Here is a 24,871-nt window from a genome sequence, read left to right as displayed (position 1 = left end):
CCAGGGATCTTACCCAGTACACGAGCAGGGAACTGAACTGCTAGAATACCCGCCTATGAACAGGGGAACCACTCTGCATACTTTAGATTCCAGAAACTGACACATTAATTCTGCATTTCCCAATCTGAAACTGAGTTGCATCTTCCATGGAAAGTGGTCTCTGGGGGTAGAGGGTGTGCAAAACCACTTAGCTGTGGGGCCAGCTGCCTTTAGACAGGAGAAGCCCAAGGTGACACAGACCGGGACAGTGCAGAAGGGATGGGGGTGATGGTGGGAGAGAAATCGAGGGTCAAGGGTACTCCCCTGCCCCTGCCATAGGAACCATCAACTGAGGCAGCAAGTTCTGGGAAGAGCCAGGCCACTGCCTTTAATCCTCTCAGAACATGCTGGCAGCAAGGAAAGCTCAGAGGGGCAGGCCTTGCATCAGGGCCACAGCCCCTATGCCGCAGCCAGCAAGCTGAGGCGGCGACCTAGAGAGGCAGGCAAGCCCTGGTCTGCCTAGCAGTCTACTCCAACCTGTCAGTGAACATAAATTACAGGGAGGAGGCAGGTGGCCAACTGGCTTCAAGGCCAGCTCTGCCTCTCCGGCACAAGGAAGCTTTATGCAGCCCAACACCTCATTATCTGGCACCTCAGCCACACCGGAAAGGGCAAATAATGGGGTAAGCATGACACAGGTTGCACAGACATCCCTCCCTACACAAACCTGTCCTTGAGTCCCTAAAGCCTACGGGGGAAGACTCAGTTAACTCCTTAGTATATAGCATTTGTGGCATTTCAATCTGTCCACAACAAATCCTCCTAGAAAAACCTCCTTCTAGCCTAATTGGTTTATTAATTTTAAAATTTTTGTTGAACACTTACTATGTGCCGGTTATGATACTGAAGGAGTCATAACTAGCCTGAAGCCTGTGCAGATCACACACAAGTCTCTAGCTTAGAGCTCTGCATACAGGAGGTGCTCAGTACTTGGTAACTGTTACTCTCATCTCTCCCTCCTGCTCCTGAAGAGGGAGGAAGCTTCTCTTCCCAGATACCCACTTGTCTGCTCACCCACAAGTCTCACCACCACACCAAAGCCACTTCCCTGGTGGAAGCCCCACAGGTGCCTATAATTTAAAGTGTGCTGGCTGTTCCAGAGGGCACTGAGATTTCAGGTGTTTCCCTCTGCTGGATTCACTGGAGGCTTGGGAACTCTAGGGGTTTCAGAGGACACTGGGCCCTCAACCAACCTCTGTGAGGCCACTCTGACAGGCCTTCCTGGGCCCCTGCCAGGTCAGGCCCTGCATGAGGTGCCCTCACTGCTGCTCTCTGGGAGCCATGGCATGTGAGGCTGCTCCTGCCTTAGAGGCAAGGGCACATGGAAAAAGGAAGGGTGGGAGATCAGGAAGCCTCCTGAAAGGGGTGAGAGCTGAGATGGACCGGGAAAGGTGAAGAGGAAAAAGGTACAATACATGTAAGGACACAAGGGCATGTAGGTTGAATCCAATGGGAAGGCAAGAGGTTTTCAACTGACTGACCTTTCAGAGAAGTCAAGGTCAGTTGAACATCATGCTAAAGAATTTAGACATGACAGAAGCCATGAGGAGTGTTTAAGGAATCACATGTTCAGAGTCACTCTTGAAAGACAGAAGATAAAGGAGCAACCAGAAGAGTTGAGACTCAAGCACTATGGGGTATCTGCTGTGCGGCTTTTCTTCTGACAGCATTTGAAAAAGTCGTAATGGTAAGCAATCTGACACTATACCAACTTCCTAGACCTTTATAATGAACCAGACTATACAAGGGATCCTATACAGGACAACAGTTGTAGGGAAAAAATGGTGCATTTTTAAAAGACATAATTTTTGACATGAGAATGTGGGCAACTTCTGTGCAACTAAGTATTGATCAAAGATGTTATAGCACGTCTAGGTCAGAGATAGCTTGCAAGAAACCTAAGGGCAGGAATCGGGGGACTTCCATACAATAAGAAGGTCAAAACAGGTATGTATAAAACAGAGAACAAGTCAACATGGCTGTGATTATGAAGAGATGTGACCAAAGTTTTAGACCAGAAGTCTGCAACAAAGTTTTATTGGAATACAGCCACTCCTGTTCATTTATATATTGTCTATGGCCACCTTCACACTACAAGGGTGGAACTGGGTAGCTGCAACAGAAAACATGTTGTCCCAAAGCTTAAAATACTTACCATCTGGCCCTTTACAGAAAGTTCACTGACCCCTGTGTAAAGCCCATGGGAACTTACATATGCAAACAAGAATAAGTGGCCACCCTGGGAGGCAACATACTTTTCCCCAAAGCCCTTCCCGGCGTCCTCTGAGTAGGGCCCCTGGAGGAGGTCACATATTTCTTTGAACATCTTGGGGTGGTAAATCTTCCATCCTGCACAGCAGATTTAATTTCTGGAAACTGCCCAAGGCTTTTCCAAACCAATTCAGGTGAAAAGGTGGGTGATCACACTAAGGAATGAATATGCAAGCTTGCCAGAGGCAGGACACATGCCTTAAACACGAATGAATTGAAATTGCAGTGAGAAATACAGTTTCAATATAAAGTTGCTCAACTTTATTTCTAATGTCTTATTAATTGGGGACAACAGTCATCTGCTGTTTGGACCTCAGCCTAAAAGTAAAAAAAGCCTCAGTGACTTGTGACTACTTCTTACAAGACCAGCTGCATTCCACAGGAACCTGTGGTCTAGGGATGGCTCTTTGGGGCTGTCTGTCTGGTAAACACTTTGAAAAAGATAGGGCCTGGTGACAGAATAACACCTGGTTATTTTACAAATGGAGACATTGTGGACCAGAGAGGGGATGGGACTAGTCCAAAGTCACCCAGCCTTGGAACCTCAAGGTTTAATTAATCCAGAGTGGCTACAGTGTTCCAGGTTCTGAGTGAGGAGCTGCAGAGGTCAATAAAAAATGAGTACCAGTTCTCAAGAACTGGAGTCCCTGGTATCCAGTAAGATAGGAATGTCAATAAAAGTGTGGAGGTTTGATAGGTCTTGGCCATGTCCCCTGCCCTGAGTCTGTTTTCATATGTAAAAATGGGAAAATCCTCCTTGCAGAGTTCCTGGGAGTATAACAGTGAGATGATACAGCTAAAGCACCCAGCAGAGTATAGCATACAATGGGTGATCAATAAAAAGGAGCTTATAATCTCAGACATGAGAGTGAGGTATTTTCTAGTTCCACTATTCCACTATTATAACCCATAAGCACATACACACACACACACACCCTTCCCTACAGGAAGTTCTTCAAGACTGCAAGGCATCACTGGGCACCTGTCATGTACAAGGCCCAGTTCTGCCTGCCTCCTACAGGGAAGCTAACACAGGGGAAAAACTGCAATCTGCTTTTGAAGCAGCAACATCTCCAGCCCAAGGGAATAGACCCTCTCCTGGCTATCTCCTTCAGCAAGACCACAGTTGAAAACAGCACAGACAAAAAGAAATGGAGAAACAAGAAGCAGATGAAAAGCACAATGCTCTGGCTTTTGGAGACAGCCAGGATAGATTTTTCCCAAGGGTGCGAGGGAAAATCCCTGTTATATTCCCCGGTCAGGAATAACTCCAGTAAATCCCTCCACTCTGGCCTGAAAGGAGAAACCTTTCATGGAATAGCCCAATGCGACAGTAGAACTTTAAGCAAGAGACAGTGTGCCCTGTGCTTCCCGTGCCTGGCTACACAGTTCCGATAACAGGTCCCTGCCTAGGCTAAGGCTGTGACCATGTACACAGACAGATGATGTCCTGATCAAGCACCGAGGGCCAGCACTGGCACCAATGAGCAAGACTGGTGAGCTTATATAACAAAGGGCTTGTCACCACTTCCTGTGATCCTCGTTGCCTACATTCCAACACAATGAGACACTCTCAGCCCTGGCTTTGAAGCTCAATAACTCATTCAGATGGCTGAGCAAGAGCTCAGCTGGGAGGCAGACAGCCTGCACTAGCTCACCTTCTCATTTCCCTTTATGCTTGACATATCACTAGGTAGGAAAAAGTATACCTTTGGGATTAAGTAATGTTTGTTTAAAAATAAAATCCAACCTTCCAGTGATAACCACCATTCAACAGTTGGTTCAACCAATTTACTTCCAGGCTTTTTTCTACATATGTAGATGGGAATGGGGTAGAGGGAGTATACAAATATTGTTTTTTATGTCCTACTTTTAAAAAGTATTCTTAGTGAGAATTTCCCCTCTTGACTATTCTGCAGTTATCAACTCAGTTTTAGTTGGCTGCATTCCTTTTCACTATATGCATGTGCCACACACTAGCCATTTCCCATGGCTGGATATTTAGGTAATTTCCAGTTTTTCATTGTTCCAGATGCGGCAGGTTACTGGTAACTAAATCATTGCAACTCTCTTTGCTCTATCCTTAGGATAAATTCCTAGGAGGAGAACTACTGGGTCACTGAGCTACAACTTTTAAACTTCTCCATGTTGTTCCCTCACTGTTTCCTGTCACTATTTGTGACCTGGAACCAAGACTACAACATTTTTAGGGCAATTCTGACTTATAAAGTCTTTTCACAGCAGCCTTATTGGCTGACCTCATGATAGGGATGAAAACCCTCATTTTAAAGATCAAAAAATAGGCTCAGGGAGGTTAAGTGACTTACCCAAGGTCACGCACTCTCCACTTGAACCCAGACTTAGCCTGAAGTGTTCCTTCATTGGCCCACACTGCTTCTCTCATAGGCCCCTAGGCCAGTGTTTGAGCAGGTACTGGGAGGGTACTTTTAAATGAAGTGCATGAACAATCTTCAGTACACACAGCATGCTGTGATTTGGAACCCAACTGTCAATGCTTGTCAATGTTTTGACCATCCAACTTTAGACCACTGAAGGGAAATGCCACAGTCCTTCACTAAACAGGCTCAAGTGTCTTTTATTCAGCAATGGGGAAGGTTTTCTTTTACCACTAAAGAACTAAAGAGAAAATGCCATGCCTCTAATGGCTACAGGAATAAACTTAATGACAGTCTCACTGTCTCTGATTTTTAGACTGTGAATGCAAAATGACCTTATATTTCACATTTAAACAAGCCTTTGAAATTCAAATATATAGGTCTTCTAAGGAAGGGCAGCTTCTTCTTACAAGGAAAGCTCTGATTTCCTTTTTTGAATATTTTAAAGAAAAGGTTGGGGAAAACAAGAACATATTAGTGTCTTTGTTTTGGTACCCTGTACAGATCTAAAGTCCCTTTTCAAGCCTTAGTGAGAAAGCAATGTCAGAATGTCCAAGATAAAATGACTCAGAATGAATGAAAGTATACAACTAAAATTTACTTTCAGAGTAAGAAATGTTTGAGCACAAACAGAACTGCAAACAGCTGAACTTGAAGGAATTCAATACTCTTGGTGTGGTGCTTGCTAGGCTGTAGAGAAATAAATAGGTACAACCTATTGAAACCATCAAAAGCAAAGGGGCTATGGTATTTTCTGGTCTAATAATCAAACCCCAAAGGATCAGACAGGTACAAAAAAGGCATTTCTAATTCAAGGAGAGAAAAATAGTACCAAAAAAAAAAAAAAATCAAGGATGTGCCCTTACCCCCATCCACTGACTATAACCTCTTACTTCCAGACTCCTTAATGGGCATCTCTCTATGAGCTGTCACTGTCAGAAATTTCTGCTTCCTCTAGAGGCTTCATATCTAATAATCTTTAAGGACTCCTCAAAACAAAGCTTTTGCCTAGATGGAGAAAAATTCCTCAGCTTTTTCAAAAGAGGCCCACTTTTGCCCTAGTCTGCAGAGATAAAGAATCAGAATCAAAGGGGCAGACTGGGATGGGGCAAAGCAGTAGGGAGAACAAACCCAAATGCATGCCCAGGTTTGGTGTCTGCACTTTGACAACATTCAGGCCCAAGGCCTGCATGAGTGATCTGGGCCTTGACAATGTTCTCAGCTGTCCTGTGGGTGACTAGGAAGTGATGACACTGATTCCCACCCTCTTGTCACTTCACAGTCACACCACAGATGGCTTTCAGATGGATCTGAGCTCTGCAGAAGCTCAATAAGCAGGAGCCGACTGACAGCCGAAGTCCCCAAGCACATGCCCCAAGCGGTGCAGCAAGAGGCCTGAGCTGGACTGATGACACATTATCCCTGGATCTTTATTTACAAAGCATCTCCTCTGGTCTTGGAAAGCATGTTCTGCCAGCCACAGGGGTCTTTTTGATTCAGCTGTGAATGAGGAAGCAATTGGCTGGGGATCCTCAGGGGGCCCTTCGACTGAGCCCAGCAAACATCTTCATCAAGGCTAATGTTTCTTCCCCTCTAGGGACCTGAAGGCTCCTGAGCACTTACCACCTCTCAAAGAGCTTCTCCATGTGAAGGATGTCCTCTAAAGGTCAGCATCCCAGCATCAGCGAGAGTACCACACTCCCTTCTTCTGAGGCCCCGACTACACCACCAGCAGCTTTACTGTAGCTTCCTTCTACCTGCTACGGTCTGCCTGGACATCCCAGAAGGCCTCCAACTCTGTGTCATGCTATCAGATGGGAGAGCAGAGCCTCGGTCTCAAGGTCAGGTGACAAGCTATGTGGCACCCACCCCCAGAACAAACACTGCCTGCTCCCCCATCTCCTTCACCCACACAACTTCTATCATGGTTGGGCTGTTTGGTGGCTCTGCTCTTTCCTGCTACATGTTTCTGCAGAACAGACAGCTGAGGAGTCCTCCTCCTGCCCAGCTCTCCAACCAGAAGGACTGCAGGTGGAGATATACCTCCATTCCTGAGCCAGGCCCTGGGACCCCCAGAATCACAGTCTGTCTCTAACAAAATGTGGACAAATACTCTGGTAGACTGGGTAACTTACCAACTCCCACAAAGGGCATCTCAGCTACTGATAACAGTGAATCAGAAAAAGCTATTCCTTTAACAAGTATTTGGTCAATTTCCTTCCATTGACCAGTGTCACCTGAGAGCTCCCTGAGCAGTCAGTCACATAATTTCAGAGCATAAGATGCATACTGGGGTCAGGCCCTTGCTGCCTCTGCATAAAGCATTTGCCATCCTCCTAACAGGGGCCCCACCTCCAGGCGCAGCTTAGGCCGCCCCTCCCCCACCCTCTCAGGCTTCAGACAGATTTTCCTAAATCACAGATCTGGCCCTGCCACTTCTCTGCTCCACCACATTTCATTACTCACAGAATAAAGACCAGACTCTGTGGCCTCTGCCCTCAGGCATTGCAACGCCTGGCCTCATCTCCCATTCCAGCATCCTTTTCCTTGTACTTCCTCACAGTCATCTTGTATCATCACTTGAGGCCATTCACAGGGCTGCCTCCTGGGATACCTTTTTCACATCCACCGATCTCTAAATATCCAAGTATCCCCTATCCTTCAAGACCCAGCTCCCATGCAACCTCCTCCATGAAGCCTTCCTGATGCTCCTTCGGCAGCATTACCCTGAGAACACATAAGGAAAATGCCTGGTCCAAACCAGACCTTTTCACAACAGTTTTTAAATGGCTCTAGCCTCATGGTTTTGGGACCGCTAGGTGATACAGAACTGACCCTTCTTACTGTTCCCTACAGCTGTATAGCATAAAGGTTGAGGGCAGAGAGAAGCCAGACTAACTGCTGGGGCTTGACCCCACCATCTGCAGCCCTGCTCATTACTACCTGTGTCACCTATGGCAAGGTACTAAAAGCAAAACAAAACAAAATGCCTCAGTTTCCCCATCTGTAAAATTAACTCTTGATAAAACTTACCTTCTAGGGAGTGTTGTGGGGTTCAGGGAGTTACACATAAAGCACTTAGAACAGAGTAGTGATCCAGGTGGAGTTTTCATTTCTACTCTCCCACTGCAGGGAAGCATGGGTCAACCACAGACTGACCATCAAGATAAAGACAGGACCACTTTTTGAAGATGATGGCCAGAAAAGGACCACCTCAAAGACCTGCTGTAAGGATCATACATACAAAGTGTTACATAGATGTGAGCTCAGAGTCAGTCATCAGAAATGCCATCTATTATTATGACACCCACATTAGGACAGACATGTAGTGTGTGGCTTCACTGGCTACTCTCTAAAAAGGGCAAAGAACCAGGACAAAGAATGCCTGGCCCCCCAACAACATGGTATCTCAGCCAGGCAACTTCTGCTCCAATTGCTACCTGCTCAGGGCTAGAGGTCCTGGATGGCAAGATCCCACCTGCTCTGCTGGAATCTATTCCTGACTGTCCCCAATTCTCTTTGCTCTGTGACCCCAAAATCCACCTGGGAATCTAAATTTGCTCCCCTTCCAGTCATGCTTAGGCACGGTTAACTCCTTAATGCCACCTTTAGCTACCTACTCAGAACCTGCTCCAGCCTGCCAATGCCTGCCCAGGGAACTCCTGGTCTTGGGGTCCATCAGTGCCCCCTACACTTGTAATACTGGAGGGTCCTGCCCTTTGCAGTTGGTGTCCTATCTGGGAATCTGGCTCTGCAGGGAAATGTTACAGCCTGCAGCTTCCCTCTGCCTTTGAAGATAAGATCACACATCTCAGGGTCCCCAGGTAGAAGTAAAGTTAGACTGGCTCTACTTGACCTCAGAGAGTCCAACAGAAGAATCTACAGAAAGAAAGAAGTCAGCCAGCAGAACTCCTGTAAACACCAAGTACTCAACAAACCTGTGTTAAACTGGAATGAACAGTAGACAAAACTTTCAAGCCAAGCTTTGCAAAGGAGTGGGTGGTTATGTAGCCTGGGAGGTGACAAATCCCCTCATCACTATAAGTTTACAAGCATGGATGCAGAAGGGCTGGGTTGGGTGATCCCCAGGCTTCCCTGGAACCCCAAACTAAGGTCCAGGACAGCCACTTTAACCCTTGGCTACATATCAGAACATCTTGGGACCTTCCAAAAATACTGATTCCCAGAAACCGTAGTTAGGTAGAGACCAGGGAACTGAGTATTTTCAAAAATGCTCTCCAGGTGATTCTAATATGCTAAGCTGGTCTAGGGTTCAGTGACACGATATGACACACAGTGAATTAGGTAAACACCTTCAGCCTCTTAGAACACAGAAATGTTCACCAGTGTTCAAAAATCTGCATTTTTTCCCTTGATTTATTCCTCATGAACACTCCTAGACTTAATCTGTTCTGTCAACACCGATTCATTAATGTCACAAACCTCAGAGCAGACACTGCAGGAAGGATTATTCTGACACTGGCCTGAGCCAGAAAAAGAGGAACACACAACAGGGGTTCAGAAAGGGTCTCTCACTGATTGAAGATGCAGGACAGAAAAGGTTGTGGGGGCGAGAGGGAAGAATCCTGTAAATTCATATCACTTGAATTGGACTTTGTCAGGTGTGGAAAAAATTCAAATGCCCAAAATAATGAAGTGTCCACATAGCATGTCTTCAAGTCTTACCCATCCTTCAAGTCTGAATGCCAAGTCTCCCCACTACCTCAGGCTCCAGTGCTTCTCTTCTCTCCTTAATCATTTACCTATCTCTCTATCTTGGCTTTGAACTTTTTCTGTCTTGCCTTAGAAGTATTTCTGGGCTTTTTTTAACATCCTCTCCTGGGCTCTGAGTTAAAGCACCAGGGTTTACTCATCTGATTTTCTGCGGGACTCAAGCCAGTGCTGGAGCATGGTAGGTATCTAAAAATGTTTTCTGCACAGATGATAGGATGTTGCATCCCCTTCTCCACAAAGGTTACCACTTGAAAGCTGAAACAGACACACCCAGATAAGGCCACAGAGGCAGGGCAGACGACAGTAAGTGGTTGCCCCAAATATATCCAGACAGAGCCCACTGATCCTAGAGAGAAGCCAAGTCCGCTGGCAGTAAGCTGAGGTTTTCCTGGCCTCATATCCCATCCACAGTGTCAGGTCTGGCATCCAAAGATGAAGTCTAATACTTTCCTCAGGTGTCAGGAGTTGAATGTGTAATAAGCACATGGGTATCTGCAGATAAAAAGTGTCATTTCATAAAGACAAGGTGAAATCATCATTATCATAATAGCTGATTAGATCTAAACACAGTCAGGGCAACACAGTCAAAATATTTACATCCATAAAGGCACCTGAAGAAATACAGACAGATCATAGAGTAAGCAATGAGGAGAAGATGTCCAGACACAGAATGGTCATTCAGAAAAATAAAATTAAAACCCTATCTCATATTCTGAAATCATCTCCAGACAGATTAAAACCTTGGTGTTAAAAAAGAAAAGGAAAGGAGGGGGGTAGGGAGGGAGAGAAAGGGAGAGAGAGAGAGAGAGAGAGAGAGAGAGAGAAGCAATCAGAGTATTAGAAGAAATTATACCTCAACACCAAAAATAAAAAAATGACCCAATTAAAAAAATGGGTGGAGGACCTGAACAGACATTTCTCCAAAGAAGACATACAGATGGCCAGCAGGCACATGAAAAGATGCTACATATCTCTGATCATCAGGGAAATGCCAATCAAAACCACAATGAGGTATCACCTCACACCAGTCAGAATGGCCACTCTCCAAAAGACGAGAAATAACAAGTGTTGGTGAGGATGTGGAGAAATGGCAACCCTCCTACACTGTTGGTGGGGATGTAAGTTGGTACAGCCACTGTGGAAAATAGTATGGAGGTTCCTCAAAAACCTAAAAATAGAAATACCATTCAACCCAATAATTCTACTTCTAGGAATTTATCCGAAGTAAACAAGAACTCTGATTTGAAAAGATATATGCACCCCTATGTTTATCACTGCATTATTTACAATAGCCAAGATGTAGAAACAACCTAAGTGTCCATCAATAGATGAATGGATAAAGAAGATGTGGTATGTATATACAATGGAATATTATTCAGCCATAAAAAGAAAACAAATCCTGCCATTTGCAACAACACAGATGGACCTAGAGGGTATAATTATGCTCAGTGAAATAAGCCAGGTGGAGAAAAATAATATCATATGATTTCACTTATTTGTGGAATATAAAAACAAAGCAAAACAGAAGGAACAAAACAGCAGCAGACTCATAGACACTGAGAAGTTGACTACTGGTTACCATGGGGGAGGGGCCAGATGGGGAAGGGGATTAAAGGGGCAAAAAGTTCTCAATCAGAATGTAAGTAGGTCATGGGGATAGTAGTAAAGAACAGAGAATATAGTCAATGACTTTGTAACATCTTTCTATGTTGACAGACAGTAACCACACTAGAGGGGGTGAGGATTTAATAATATGAGTAACTGTTGAAACACTGTGTTATGTATTTGAAACGAATATAAGTTGGTATATCAATGATTAATTAAAAAGAAGAAGAAAATAGGTAAACATTGGGGTAAGGAAGACTCCTCTAAGCAAAGCACTTGAAAAAAATCATGATGAACATTGAGAATGATTTAACTACGGAAAACAATTGAGTGTAAGCAACAACAGTCACCAGACACAGAACCAGACGGCAAATTGTAAACTTGTAAAAAATATTCTGCAACCTAAATGGCAGGCAAAGGGCTACCACCCTTAATCCACAAAGAGCTTTTACAAATCAATAAAAAGATACACCCCACAGTAGAAAGAACGAACAGAAGATATAAGTACACAATTTTAGCAAAGAAAAACAAATGGTCAATGCACATATATACCAGTAACCCAATAAATTGCAAATTGAACTGAATGACATTAGTGTAAAACAGGCATAAGCTTGTGAAGTCTTTCTAGAGTACAATTTGAAAGCATGCATTGAAATTTTACCTCTTATCCAACAATTCTCCTTCTGGGAATTAATCCCAGAGAAATAATTAGATTTATGTAAAGAATTAAGTTACAAAAATATTCATTACAGCACTGTTAAATTGCTGAAAACTAGAGAGAGCCTAAAAATGCAAACAGAATACTATACAGATATTAAACTACTGTTATTGAATGTTTAAGATAATGTAGACATCTTTCTGTTTTTAAGTAAAAATAAAAGAGATACGATTTTACTTAATATTTGTGGAGAAAAAAATGTATGTGTGTGTGTGCATATGTGTGTGTGTGTTGGGAAAAGGCTAAGTGGAAAAAGAGAGAAATGTTAATGGTGGTTTCTTTGAATTACAGAATTAGACTTGGTTTCCTAGTTTTTGTTTATCTGCATTTTCTATACCAAATTTGTTAGTTTTGTTAAAAGGAGAAGAAAAAAGTTACACTGAGATAAACACTGAAATAATATTGAAAAATCCAAGCTTGCAGTACTGAACAACTGCCTAAGTAGACAGCCAACTCACAACTGCCGCAAACGGAAGGGCAGGTAGGGGCTGCACCATTCCACAAATGCCACACGGGCCCCAAATCACATGCATGGCTTTGGAATGCACCAGAGGGATTATGGGACCGTCTGGTTCTCTGGGAGTGCACATCCAACAAAACAGTGAAGTTCCACTGTTAAGAACTTTCTGGTCATTTTCAGCTTTAGAAGTTAGCCAAGAAAGTTCCATTCCTCCTCCTTCTGTTTGCTCCCCACTGTAGCCCATGTACTGGTGAGCCCCATATAAGGGAGAGCTTCCCCAGCAATCACAAGTGTTCAGTGATGAAATGCTCTGCACTTAGTACAACAGGCAGCCTCTAGCCATTCTCTGAAGACTTACCCATGGCACTCATCTTCACCCTCCATGGTGCCCAGCTCAGGCATGCAACAAACACAGCAGGCTGCCTCTTTTGAATTTGGAGAACTGGACAATTTCAGACCAGTGGCGGATGAGGTCCTTCACACCCCACCCTCTGCCACTTTCCTCTATCACATGAAGTTACACCAAGGCAATACTTATAGGTTCTGGGCGTGCCTGCATGCCCACAGCAGCGCCCCCCTTCCAATTTCCAGCACTGCAGACAGGACCGTTTCTGTCTGGGATACACCATCTACACCTTCCTCTGGATACACCTCCTATATGGCCTCTACTTCTGGGTGGTTTTCCCAGCCCCAGACAGAAGCCACCCATGCCTTCTCTGGGTTCTCAGGAGCCTCACAGCTTGAACATGTCTTGCTCTTAGTCCCAGGACTCAGTTGCTGGATCAAACCTCTTAGCTGAACTGTGACTGCTCCTGGGGTCATCCCCGTCTCAACTGATGGCAACTCATCCTTCTGGATGCTCAGGCCAAAACCTTGGAATTATCTTATCCTTGACTCACCTCCCCCCTCACACTTCCATTTCATCTGTCAGGAAATCCTGCAGCTCTACCTTCAGGACACATCCTCATTCTGGTCTCTGCATCACCCACTGCTAGTGCCCCAGTCCCTGTGGCTACAGGTCCCCCAACTGGTCTCATCACTCATCCCCTCCAGTCTATTCTCTACTAGGTAATCAGGGTGATCCTCTCAAAACCCAAGTCAGAATCTGTCATTTCTCTGCTCAGAATCCTCCACCGACTTCCTGTCTCACCCTGAGTTAAAGTGAAGGACCCTTTCAGTTCTCAGTGGCCCACCTCCCAGACTTCTTCTGCCCTACCTCCTTCCCACCTGCTCTGCTCACCTCCCTGAAGCATGCCATCGCACCCAGAAGCAAAGGCCTCTCTGACCATGCATCTAAAATAGCATCCCACCCCAAACTTGGCCCATCCTAACCTCCATCCTGCTTTACTTTTCTCTACATTCTCTACCTGACATATTATATTTGCTTGGCTTCTCCCATGAGAGGGCAAACTCATTTTGCTCTATTTTGTTCACTGCTATATCCCCAGCACCTAAACAGAACAATACCCAACATGCAGCCAGCTCTCAACAATGTCTGTTGAATGGATGAATGCGGAGAAGGACTTGGTATCTATGGGCTGTCAGAGCCCAGCAGGTAAGTAAAGACCCATCAGTGGCCCGGTCCACCCACTCCACCCACCTGTCAAGTCACTTCTCCCCTCATTGCCCTGGGGAAGCCCCTTTCTGACCATTGCTCTAAGTGCTGCTTGGAAAACTTGAAGCCTGAGTCATTCCCCAGAGCCCTGACTAATTCTGTCTTCATCCCTTGCCCACCTCCAAGATCCTTCCTCTATGGCATAATAGGAAATCCAGAGAGAGCTCCCCTTGGAGAAAATGGAAAGGAACTGAATAATTTAGAGGAAAATTCAATTCTTTCTGGCTCAGCAGTTGAGAAAGCACAAACTCTCAGGAAGTTAGTGACTCTGAAAGTGAAACATTAATAGAAATATTACTGGAAAATACCAAACAGGAAGAGAAGGAAAATTCCATTGTGGAAGAAAGGTCCTCTGTTGATGCTCCTTAATGGTCTCAGTAAAGCATTTCAGAATCAAAACATGGAAAGAACCGGAAATCAATCAGGCTGTCACCCTTCCTGTGGACTGGAGCTTTGGCCAAGCTACCTCCACACCACCCCAGCATAACTGCCACTGGCTCAGCTAGTACCTGCTGTGACAGGACATGCTCTACTCCTTCCTGAAGCTTCAATTTTTCCATCTGTAAAATGGGGGTTAACAATATCTTCCTCAAAGAGTGACTGTGAGAATCCAATTAATTATGGATGTGAAAGTGCCCTTTCAAGATGTGGAATACTTACATAAATGTAACAATCAGTCATTCCTACAATGCTAACATGAGATTTTTGTAAGATGTAAGTCTAGCCACAAATAAGGCAGAGAAAATTCAGGCATGAGATTGTGCAGTCTGAGGTGGCATGGTGAGGTGGTTAAAAACAAAGTCTCTGGAACTGGCTTTAAATCTCATCTCTGCCACTTATTGGCAGTGTGACCTTAGACAAGTTAGACCTCTCTGTGCCTCAGTTTTCTCACATGTAAAATGGGAAAGACAGTAACACCTACCTCAAAGGGCTTTGGAGGGGAGTAAAAGAGTTGATAAATATAAAGCCTGACTCAGTATGTGCAATGGCACTACTGGCTAATATTGTAGAAAGCTCCCTCAGTTCAAGTGACTGCTCTTTCTTTAATCAAATGCTTCCTCCTCCAGGAAGCCTTCTCTGCTTCCCTCAGTTGAAATGAACACCCTCCTCACTGTGCTTCTCCTTTGGCTCCATGGAACCAAGGCTCTTCCCAGAACAGCCTCTGTACCAGGATGGCTCTTAGCTTATCTACACCACTTTGTTTATAGATAAATAACGATCTGTTCTAACCCTGGTTCCTGTGTCCTCACCAGAAGATAAGCTGCTATGGGCAGGCACTACCCACTCCTGGTTCATCCTTATATTCACACCACTCTATGGCAATTCCTCAGTCAACAAAGGCCAAACAGAACTTAAGAAGTCAGGTGGCAAAGACCACTGCAGCTTTTGTCTCCATCCCCTTGAGAAAATTCCCACCCCTCTATCCAACATTAGAAAGCTGGAGGTAGGGGTGCTGCCATCAGCCAGTCAGTATCCCAGCTCTCTGCTTCAAAGCCACAAATTCCAATTTGCTTTCTAGAGCCAAACATGATCTAACCCTGCCATGTAGACTACTCCTAAGTCTTGACTCTTCTAGCACAAGGCGTGAAAGTCAGCTCCAAGCTCAAATATCCAGGGGAGTACTTGACCACAGGCAAGGTCAGCTCTGCTAAATAACCAGAGGAAGCCACATGTGTTTCAAATTTGCCTTTTAATGCCCATTTTATGGGTCAGAAATGCTTTGGGGGCATGAGAGGACAGGGTCAAGTCTGGGGGATTAAATCCAGGGAAATCAGGCATGTTCTGAGATTGTTAGATTAGAGGACAGTCACCTATCTACTTTAAGGAAACTTGGGTTACTTGTTGACAAGGGACAAAGTACCACCAATTTTTTCCTAAAACAGCACATACAGCCTCACCAATCCTTGGAGGGAGAGAATGCTTGGTGTTAGAGTGAGAAGACATGACAGTTACAAGACACATATTTTGTGCAGCTGTCCCTTGGGAAGCGCCAACTCTGTGCACAGAATTTCTCTATAAAATAACTCAAGTGCTGCATTAACATCTCATTTATGGAACTAAGAGGCAGATGAGGGCGGGAGAGAGAAAAGCCGGCACTGGGGCCTCTTCTGGGGACCACCAAAGACAAAAATGAAAGGGATGGGAATTAGGGCAGAGAGGCAAGAGGGACATTAAGAGAGGGGAAGAGGAGACACACAACAACAACAAAGTTCAGAAAATATCAGTCTTATGATCTCCATTTAGACTGTGGAAAATAGTGGAACAAACTGATAAAAAGCATATAGGCTTCGAATTCAGACTGCACAGGTGTGACCTTGGCTCTGTCACTTGGTAGCTATGTAACATTAGGCAAGTCATTATCCCTAAGCTCAGTCTCTTTATCGGAAAAAAGGGGGTAATACCACCTGTGATAGGTGGATGGCACTGAAGGTTCTGATTAATGGCCTGCCTGTATGCCTGCCCTTTGCCATGGGGTCTTGCAGCCCCTCCTCTCTCCTTGAATACTAGCCAGCCCTGGGACTTGCTCTGGTCAACAGAATGCAGCAGAAGGGACAGCGTGCCAGTTCCAACCTCAAGACACTTTATAGGCTTCTGTTCTTCCTTGGAACCCTGCCACCATCAGATGAACAAGTCTAGCCTGCTGGAAGATGAACAACCACATGGAGCAGAGCCTAATTGCCTGAAAAAGGGCCATACTAAAGCAACTGTCCCCCAAACATGAAGAAAGCCCCACTAGGATCAGCAGGGCTGCACACCCCATCTGACCATAGAGCCTAAGTGAGCCCAGCTGAAAACAGAAAAACTACTCACTTGACATGTGGGCTCATGGACAATAATAAAGGCTTATCGTTTGAAGCAGGGGTTGGAAACTATAGACCACAGGCTGCCTGTTTTTCTAAATAAAGTTTTATTGGAACACAGCAAGGCCATTTAATTTCTATACTGTCCATGGCTGCTTTCAAGATACAATGGCAGAATTGAACAGATGGAGATGTTTGTCCTGCAAGCCTAAAAATATTTACTATCTGGCCCTTCAGGAAAAATTTGCTAACCCTTGGTTTAAAACCACTGAGTTTTAGGGTAATCTGGTATGCAACAATAGTGAACTGATAAAGTAACTAAACCTCTTCTAGGGTGATTGTGAGCATTAAATTACAATTAAATGGTTAGCATGAAGCCTGGGGAATATCTTTGTCTTCTGGGAAATCAGTGGGAAAAACTGGATTTGATAAGCAGCAGTTCTCTCGCACTACTTTCAAGAGACAGGCCTTCAAAGGAGAAAGTGTCCCAAGCCAAACCACAGCTCCCAAGTCTGGTTTTTACCTTTCCAATTACTTTCTAAGAACTGGAGAATGTGGCCATTAACCAAATGGAAATGACTGACAGCTCACGTTTGAGTTCAATCAAGCCACACATTAACGATTTTATGAGAAAAGGACCAAAAGACAAGCCACAACTCCCAGCATAGCATGAGGCACTCTCGTACCTTTGTGGCTCCAACCTCACTCTGCTGTCCTCCACCCCAACTGCCCTGCGCTGCTGAGCCTCCTGCTAGTCTCTCCCAAGCCTCCAGGCCTTGACACAAACTGTTCTATACCTTCTGCATGGACAGTCCTCCTCCTCATTTCTCTGCCTGGGAAATTCCCACTCATCCTTCTAGAGTCAGCTTAAATGTCACCTCCTCCTGAAAGCCCTCTTTGACTTCCCAAGCAGAGATGATACCTTCCCAGCCCTTTGCTTACATTTCTGTCTAGTATTCCTCAGGTTGCCATATTGTTCATTAACTGTATCATTCTCCCAGACTGGACCTTGAGATGCTGTATTCAAAGGCAAATTAAGAAGCTTCCTTCTTGGAAAGGGGGCCACCAGTTACTCTCTCTGAATTCCTCCTGTTTAGCAGGTCTCTCAGAAACTACTTGCTGCATGTTTAAAAAAAAAAAAAAACATTAGACATTATACTACTTATTCCTTAGGAAACATTTTATTTAACTTAACTCTGTGGATGCTGACAAATATAAAGTGCTAGTGCACATTAGCATGTATTCAAAACTCAGGAAACTGATGTCATGATGCATCCTGACTTTCTTAGTTAACTACAACTATGATAAAAGAAACAAGACTTCAGCAGAAAATACAACTGGATGAGAGCTGTTTGGCTGCACAAAAGGGGACCTACCAAGTCACTAGCTTCTTTGTCATCACTACTTTTTTATAAAGACAGTCTGAAGGAATAACATTTCTACCTACTAAAGTTTTGTTTTCTCTTCCCAGGAGCTCAGGCCTTGTCTTTCATGTGGACTGTATTGCAGTTGTCCCCTAACTCTGACCTCATCTCTCCCAGATTATGGCAGCTGTTTACAGTCTTGATGCTCCTCAACCATGGCTGAGTCCATCTCTTTCCTGGCTCAGTGGTCTTTAAGAACTCCACTGTGGGGTCCAAACTCAGCCCCCACTTATCTCATATTGTCATCTCCCATTCCCCAAGTGAGGCCCACTGCAAGAAAGCTCTAAATTCCAAGAACACACTCCATATTGAGCTTTAGTATATACACGTACACACATGTATGCCCACATATACATGTATGCACACACTTACACACACATGTGGGCACACATACAGCCCTGACACGTTAAGTGCTACTGCAGGCTGCTGTCACCCCTCCCCGTGCACTGGGATTCCACTCCCATGTCTACATTCAGCTCAAAGCTGCCTTCTAGGTGAGGACCTCAATCAACTCCCCAAGACAAAAACACTGGGAAACAAACAATGAAAAGACAATGTGTGTCGATCTCCTCCAGAGGCTTAGGCCAGAGACTACTGACACCCTTATCTCCCTCTGCTCCTAGCTCACCCTCATACTGAGAGATCTCTGGGCACAAAATAAGTGCAGGATCAAGTTGCCTAAATGAAAACACAGTTCCTCTTGCACATGATTCTAAAAGGGAAATGCCCAAGGCTGGATGCTAGTGGTGGTTGAGGAAACGTGCATGTACGCCCCAGGACTCACATGAGAGAACAGAAAGATGATTAAGTGTGTGACAGAGGGAGGGACAGAGACTGTGGGAGGCAGGAGATAAGCAATGGCAGGAGCACTGGAAGCCATGAATGGAGATTTGTGGAACAGCAGCTTCTCCTCCATGTCACAGAAACTCTCCACTCAGGACCAATGTTACAAACAAAGGGCCTGGTAGCCAGTGGGGCATTCAACAGCCCTATGAGTTCTTGCCCTATCCTCTAACAACTGTTAAAAGGAAGTTGGGCCTGAGACTAAGTGGGATGTGAGAAGTGAGTTTTCCTGGATCCAGGGATGAAGGGCAGAAGGCAGGCTCAGGGGTGTTCAAGGCTGCATTTACAGTATGCCTCGACTTCCAAAAGCTGTCCTTGCTGGATGTAATGTGGAAACCAGGCTGCCTCCTAAATGCCTGACCAGAAGTGTGGGATGGGTGTTGGTCCCGGATTAGGAGGAAGCACTACATAGGAGGCAGAGATGAGGGCGGAGTTTCTGCATCCAGCAGCAGCTCCTAGCAAAGATCCAGAGGGAGAGTTAAGAAGCCACTGGTCCTCTAAGTGTGGTCTCAGGTCAAGCAGCAAAAGATCATGGGGCAACTTGTTAGAAATGCACATGCTTAGGCCTGCACCAGGCTTGGTGGATCGAGCACTGCAGGGGATGGGTCCTGGCAATCTGTGTGCCTTTTTTTTTTAATTGAAGCATTGTTGATACAATTTCAGGTGTTCAACATAGTGACTCATCAATTATATACATTGCTAAATGCTTACCAGGACAAGTGCAGTTCCCATCTATTCCTATGCTAGACTTTTCAAGACCATGACTTGTTTATAATTGGAAATCTGTATCTTTTTATTCCTTTCACCTATTCTGCCTCCACCCTCCCCTCCCCTGTGGAAACCACTGTAGATCAATGTTAAAAACAAAGGGCCTGATACCCAGTGGGGCATTCAACAGCCCTATGGGTTCCTGCCCTACCCTCTAACAACTGTTAATTTTGTTCTCTGTATGAGTCTGTTTCTGTTGTTAGTTTATTAGTTTTGTTTTGTTTTAATTCCACTTGTAAGTGAAATCATATGGTAATTGTCTTTCTCTGTCTGACTTATTTCACTTAGCATAATACCCTCTAGTCCATTCCATGTTGTCCCAAATGGCAAGATTTCATTCTTTTCTATGGCTGAGTAATATTTTATGGTATACATATATATCATATATTCTTTATCCATTCATCTATCAATGACACTTAGTTTGCTTCCCTATCTTGGCTATTGTAGATAATGCTGCAATAAACATAGGAATGGATTTATCTATTTGAATTAGTGGTTTTCTTTTCTTCAGGTACATAAGAAGTGGAATTACTGGGTCATATGCTATTTCTATTTTTAGTTTTTTGAGCAACCTCCATACTGCTTTCCACAGTGTGTGCACCACTTCACATTCCCACCAACAGTGTACCAGGGTTCTGTTTTCTCCACATCCTTACCAACACTTGTTATTTCTTGGCTTTTTGATATTAGCCACTGTGATTGGTGTGTGGTCCTGGCAATCTGTTTTAACCAGCCCTACCGGTGCTGGTTTGAGAACAACTGTGTAGTGCGACTCTTGCTGGCTGTCTCCACTCCTTGTTAGAAAGAACATCTGGTAGCCGCAATATCTCGATCTCTGGGATTGGAACAATTTCTCAAAAGATCAAAGGGCTCAAAGTCATAACCTAATAAGTGGAATGCAGCCCAGAGAGATCTTTTTCAGAAAAACCTTACCTGCTCACTTCATTTAGCAGCTAAATGCCTTCATTGGCCGTCACTGTGCTTAGCTTACAAGGTCTTCCCTGACCCAGGTCCTGCTGCCCCTCTGGGATCCTGCCCAACTCTAACCCCTCAGTTCCAGCCACAGGGATCTGTGGTCCCCTGAAGCGCCAGTTTCTCTTCCGCAGTCAACTATGGTCCCCACTCCACCCCCAGAATAACGGGCTTCCCTGACCACCCCCAGCTTCAGCCCTCCTCTAACACAAGTCCCCATCACAGCACTCATGCATGCCGTAGCCTGGGCCAGGGCATTCACTGAGAGGCCCTCCAGCACCCAGCAGGGAAGGACACAGAGAAGACCTATGAGAAATACCTGAGGGCAAACTGAAGCCAAGTCTTTACACACTTAACATTCCAGCTATAAAACATAATATTCCTCAGTATTTGAAATAACTTTAATTGTAATTAGAAAAAATGATTACTAAAGTTTTGAAAACCATAAAAGAAGGCTTAGTGAACAGGCAGAACCACAAGCACTGGGAAAGAAAGAGTTGCCCACCTGGGAGGTAGGTCAAGGGTAACAAGGGGGGACACAGGGAGCTCAGCACTGTGGTAGCTATGAATCCTTCAGAGCTAGGCCAGGCTTACCTCACATATTCCATACCCAAGAACTTCAGGTTTTCTCAGGCCAGCACCTAGCCAAGCCTGAGCCATACATAAGACAGCAGGGGGCCCTTTTGGTGTTTCCCTCATAGATCAACCTTAAGCTCATGATCCTGGGTGCTCCCAGAGAAAATCGCCCCTTTTCCCAAGGCAGTACCTGGGTGGCCACCTGGCTCCCAGCTCCTCATCTAGGGGAGGCATCCTGGATGCTTAGGAAACCCAGAGTCCATGCTTCCCCAAAGTGGCCCCAGAGGGAGGTTCCACACACTGCCTGTTTCGCCTTCAGCAGACCCAGTAGGGATGGGTTACTTCAGGAATATGGCAACTCCAGGGCAGGAAGCCAGGCAGAAAAATAAAAGGAGGGACATATCCCTACTCCTCCTACCTGGAAAACAAAAAAGACCCCTTTCCAAGCACCAGCTGGCAGGTAGAAGCCTGTCTTCCTCCTGTCTGGACATCCAGTTCTAAAAGGAACTCAGACTCTTTATCAGTTTTCTCCCAGTCAACACCTGGGCAAAAGTTTACCTTTGGGAGGTTGGCGGTAGGTGGGGAGAACAAGAGGGACAGTGGCCTGACAGCCATCACAGGGCACTGGGCCTCAGATGTAATCAAAACACTTCCCCCACCCAAAGTAGACAGAACAAGTACTATTTTATGGGGGAAGGGACGGTGTCACAGGAGTGTGAAGGGGGAGGAGAGGGCCCAGTCTGTCTCTAATTAACTGGCGTGTTTCAAAGGTTGGGGGGGATCAGGATGGCATGATACCTCAGGGACAGGAGCTGTCACAAAGTCGCGCCCCCTTAACCCTGGGACAGCATGGGGTGTGGTGGGGTCAGGAAGGAAGAAGGTGAGGATTGCAGGGGTGGGTCTCTTTCCAGCCAGACTGAAAGACGGACCCCCTCATGCGCGACGGGAGGAACTGACAGAGGAGCGCATCTCAACCAGAAAAGCACGCGTGGGGGTGGTTCCCAGTGCAGCTCGGGTACAATAGGCCGCCTGGATTTGGAAACCTGGCGCTGGGGATGGGGCGGGGCGGGGCAAGCCAGGGATTTACATTATACACGTTTAGAGAGAGCCGGTCCGGATCTGCCACCGAGAATGCTGTGTAACAGCGGGCGAGTCCTTTCCTGGCCCTCAGTTTCCCATCTACAGAGTGGGAGAAGTTGGGGGAGGGAGGGCAGAGAAGAGTAAACTCTCCTTTAAGTCCGTGACAGCTCTGACTCTGACTTAACCCCCGGGGGGCGGAGGTTAAGGGCCGGCTGGGTGTCTCCGGGACGAGCGGGGCGGGGCGCGCTCGTCAGGCTACTTCCGAAGAGGGCACCTGGCTGTGGGCTCAGAGATGGGACATTTTGGGAGCAGCAGCAAAACAGACTGTCAGAAGGCCGGCGATCCAGAGGAAAGAGCGTGCAAGGGGGCAGAATAGGGAAGCAGCGTGGGAGCCCTGACTCCAGGGTCCTAGCCTGAAGTTGAAACGGGGCTCGTAATCAGAGCTGTGCCTCAGTTTCCTTGTGCACAACAATGGCTCTGGAACATCGGGAGAGGCCAGGTGCCTTACCTTGTCCTTCTTGCCGGCCCCGCTCTCCTCCGCGGCCGAGGAAGCACACTTGTTGAGCAGTTTCTTGCCACCGCAGGCTGTCGGGCTCCAGGTGCGGCCGCCCGAGCAGGAGACCCCCGGGGGATCTCCCACACCGCCCGCTGCGCTCTCCACCTTGATGAGCCGGTGCTTGGGGGAGATGTAGCGCACCTCGGCCGGCGTGGCGGGCCGCCGCTCGCTGCTGCTGCGGTAGAGGTGCGGGGAGCTCGAGGTCGAGGACGAGGACGCGGCGGCGCCCGCGCCGGAGGAGGCACAGCAGCAGCCCGCGGCGCCCGACGCGGACGAAGCCGAAAAGGCGCGCTGGCCGCCGCCCGGCTCCACGCCACCCCCGCAGTAGTCCAGGCGGCACATGGCGCGCAGTTTGCGGAGCGAGGAGCCGGGCCCGTTGTAGGGGTCCTCGAAGTCGCGCTCCTTCTGTGCGCGGTAGGCGCGGATGAGATCGCTGGTACTGCCGCTGTCGTCGGGCAGCGATCCCGACGAGGCCGAGAAGCAGGAGGCGGCAGCCGTTCCGCAGGACGCCGAGGCGGCCGCGGGGGCCTGCGGCACAGCTTGCGGGGGCTGCGAGGGCCGCTCGCCCCGGCGCCGCTGCTCGCGGTAGTCTGGCCGCGGCGGCTGCGGGGGGCTCTTGGTCTTGCTGTTGCCCAAGCTGAAGTACTTGTTCAGCCACTTGGCCATGGCGAGAGGCCGCCTAGGGCCGCGGCGCGGGAGCCCGGTCCGCCGCCGCGGCCATTCGGGGGGCAGCGCTGCCGCCCAGGTCCCTCGGCGCCCCTGCCCCGGCTGGGGGCGTCCGGGGCGCCGGCTTCCGACGCCAAGTTCAAGTTCTCTCCGCCGCCTCCTGCCGGCCGCTCACGAGCTCCGGAGGCTGCAGCCCCGCCTTCCGCCTCCGTCGCGCGTCGCCCGGGCTTCGGATCTCGTGCCCCGCGAGCGCGCGTCTCATGGGATCCCGGCCCGCGGCTCCTCGGAGAGAGAAAGGCTCAGGTGCCCCCTTCCTCCGACGTTCTAGCCGTGCGCTTAGCTGCGGAGCGCCCTCCTGCCCCGTCGAAGCCACAGCCTCTGCCTTGGCCGGGATCCGCGGCTGCTGCGGGAACTTGTCAGCGTCCTCGGCCCCCCTTCTTCCTTCCAGAGAGCGCCGGGGCGAGCCCGGCCCCGCAGCCAGAGAGCAAGCGGGTGGGAGAGCGAGCGAGCGACGGAGGGAGGCAGCCGGCGCCCGCCTGAGACCGCACGCCCGTGCCCGTCCCGGCGGCGCCTGCCGCGCCGCTGCCGCGGCCTCCCGACCCGCCGCGTGTGTCACACTCCGGCCGCCAGGGCCCGCCCCGCGCCACGGCCCCGCCCCCTCCGGGCCCGCGCGCGCCCCGCCCCCCAGGCCCCGCCCCGCCCGCCCCACGGGCCCGGCCGCCAGACCCCGGTCCAGGCCCCGCCCTCCTCGCGCTCGCGACCTCCTCCCGCTCACCGCTCCGCAGCAGCACTCGCCACCTCCCGCGGCCGCCTTGGCGCCAGCCCCCGGGTCGCGCCTGAGAGCGCCAGGGTCCCGCGGCGCTGCGGGCCCCGCCTTGCTCGCTGCCCGCCACCGCCTAGGGCGAGAGGTTGCTAGCAGGAGCCGGCAGCGCGAAGAGGCCAAACCCGTCCGCATCTCCTGAGGCCCGCGCGCTGGAGCACCTCAGAGATCCCCGCTGTTAGGGTGAGGTGCGGAGGTGGATTAACACTAAACATTTCTAGCTCACGGCGTGGCCTGCGCAGAGGAAATGCGGTGCTGAAGATCCCTTAAGGACAGGGTGTTTATCCCCTTCTTAAAGGGACGGAGACTCCGGTTCGAGCCCCCAGTGCCAGATATTCGGAGGAATCTGTGCTGAGTGCATGAGCAATCCGGATGACCGACGCGGCCTGGGTAGGCGGCAGGGGCCCGCCCCTCGCCAACCCCGGAGCTAAGCTAAGGGGAGGTCGGTACGTTTGTTATCATTTCACCTCTGAGGGAGTCGGGACTTATCCCTGTTCACTACCAACCTAAGACCCGGAGGAAGGTCA

General features: G+C 47.9%; 1 protein-coding gene across 9 annotated transcripts in view; it reads right to left on the bottom strand.

Annotated features, from left to right (window-relative positions):
• The window catches only part of SHB (SH2 domain containing adaptor protein B), a 126,791-nt gene extending 102,641 nt beyond the window's left edge, over positions 1-24,150 (bottom strand). For 4 of the 9 annotated variants that reach the window (XR_012127261.1, XR_012127256.1, XR_012127259.1 and 1 more), the window contains exon 1: positions 22,811-24,150. Coding sequence is in view for 5 of the 9 variants with exons in the window: in XM_073227355.1 (XP_073083456.1) it covers positions 22,811-23,524 (714 nt within the window). In the remaining 4 variants the exon portion in view is untranslated. The remainder of the gene's footprint in view (positions 1-22,810) is intronic. The other 5 variants (XM_073227355.1, XM_073227363.1, XM_073227357.1 and 2 more) reach the window with 3 other exon arrangements.
• Between the last annotated feature and the right edge of the window lie 721 nt (positions 24,151-24,871).

The sequence above is a fragment of the Manis javanica genome, chromosome 2 (assembly GCF_040802235.1).
Source record: "Manis javanica isolate MJ-LG chromosome 2, MJ_LKY, whole genome shotgun sequence".
Lineage (NCBI taxonomy): Eukaryota > Metazoa > Chordata > Mammalia > Pholidota > Manidae > Manis > Manis javanica.
This window is presented reverse-complemented; position numbering and strand designations above follow the sequence as displayed.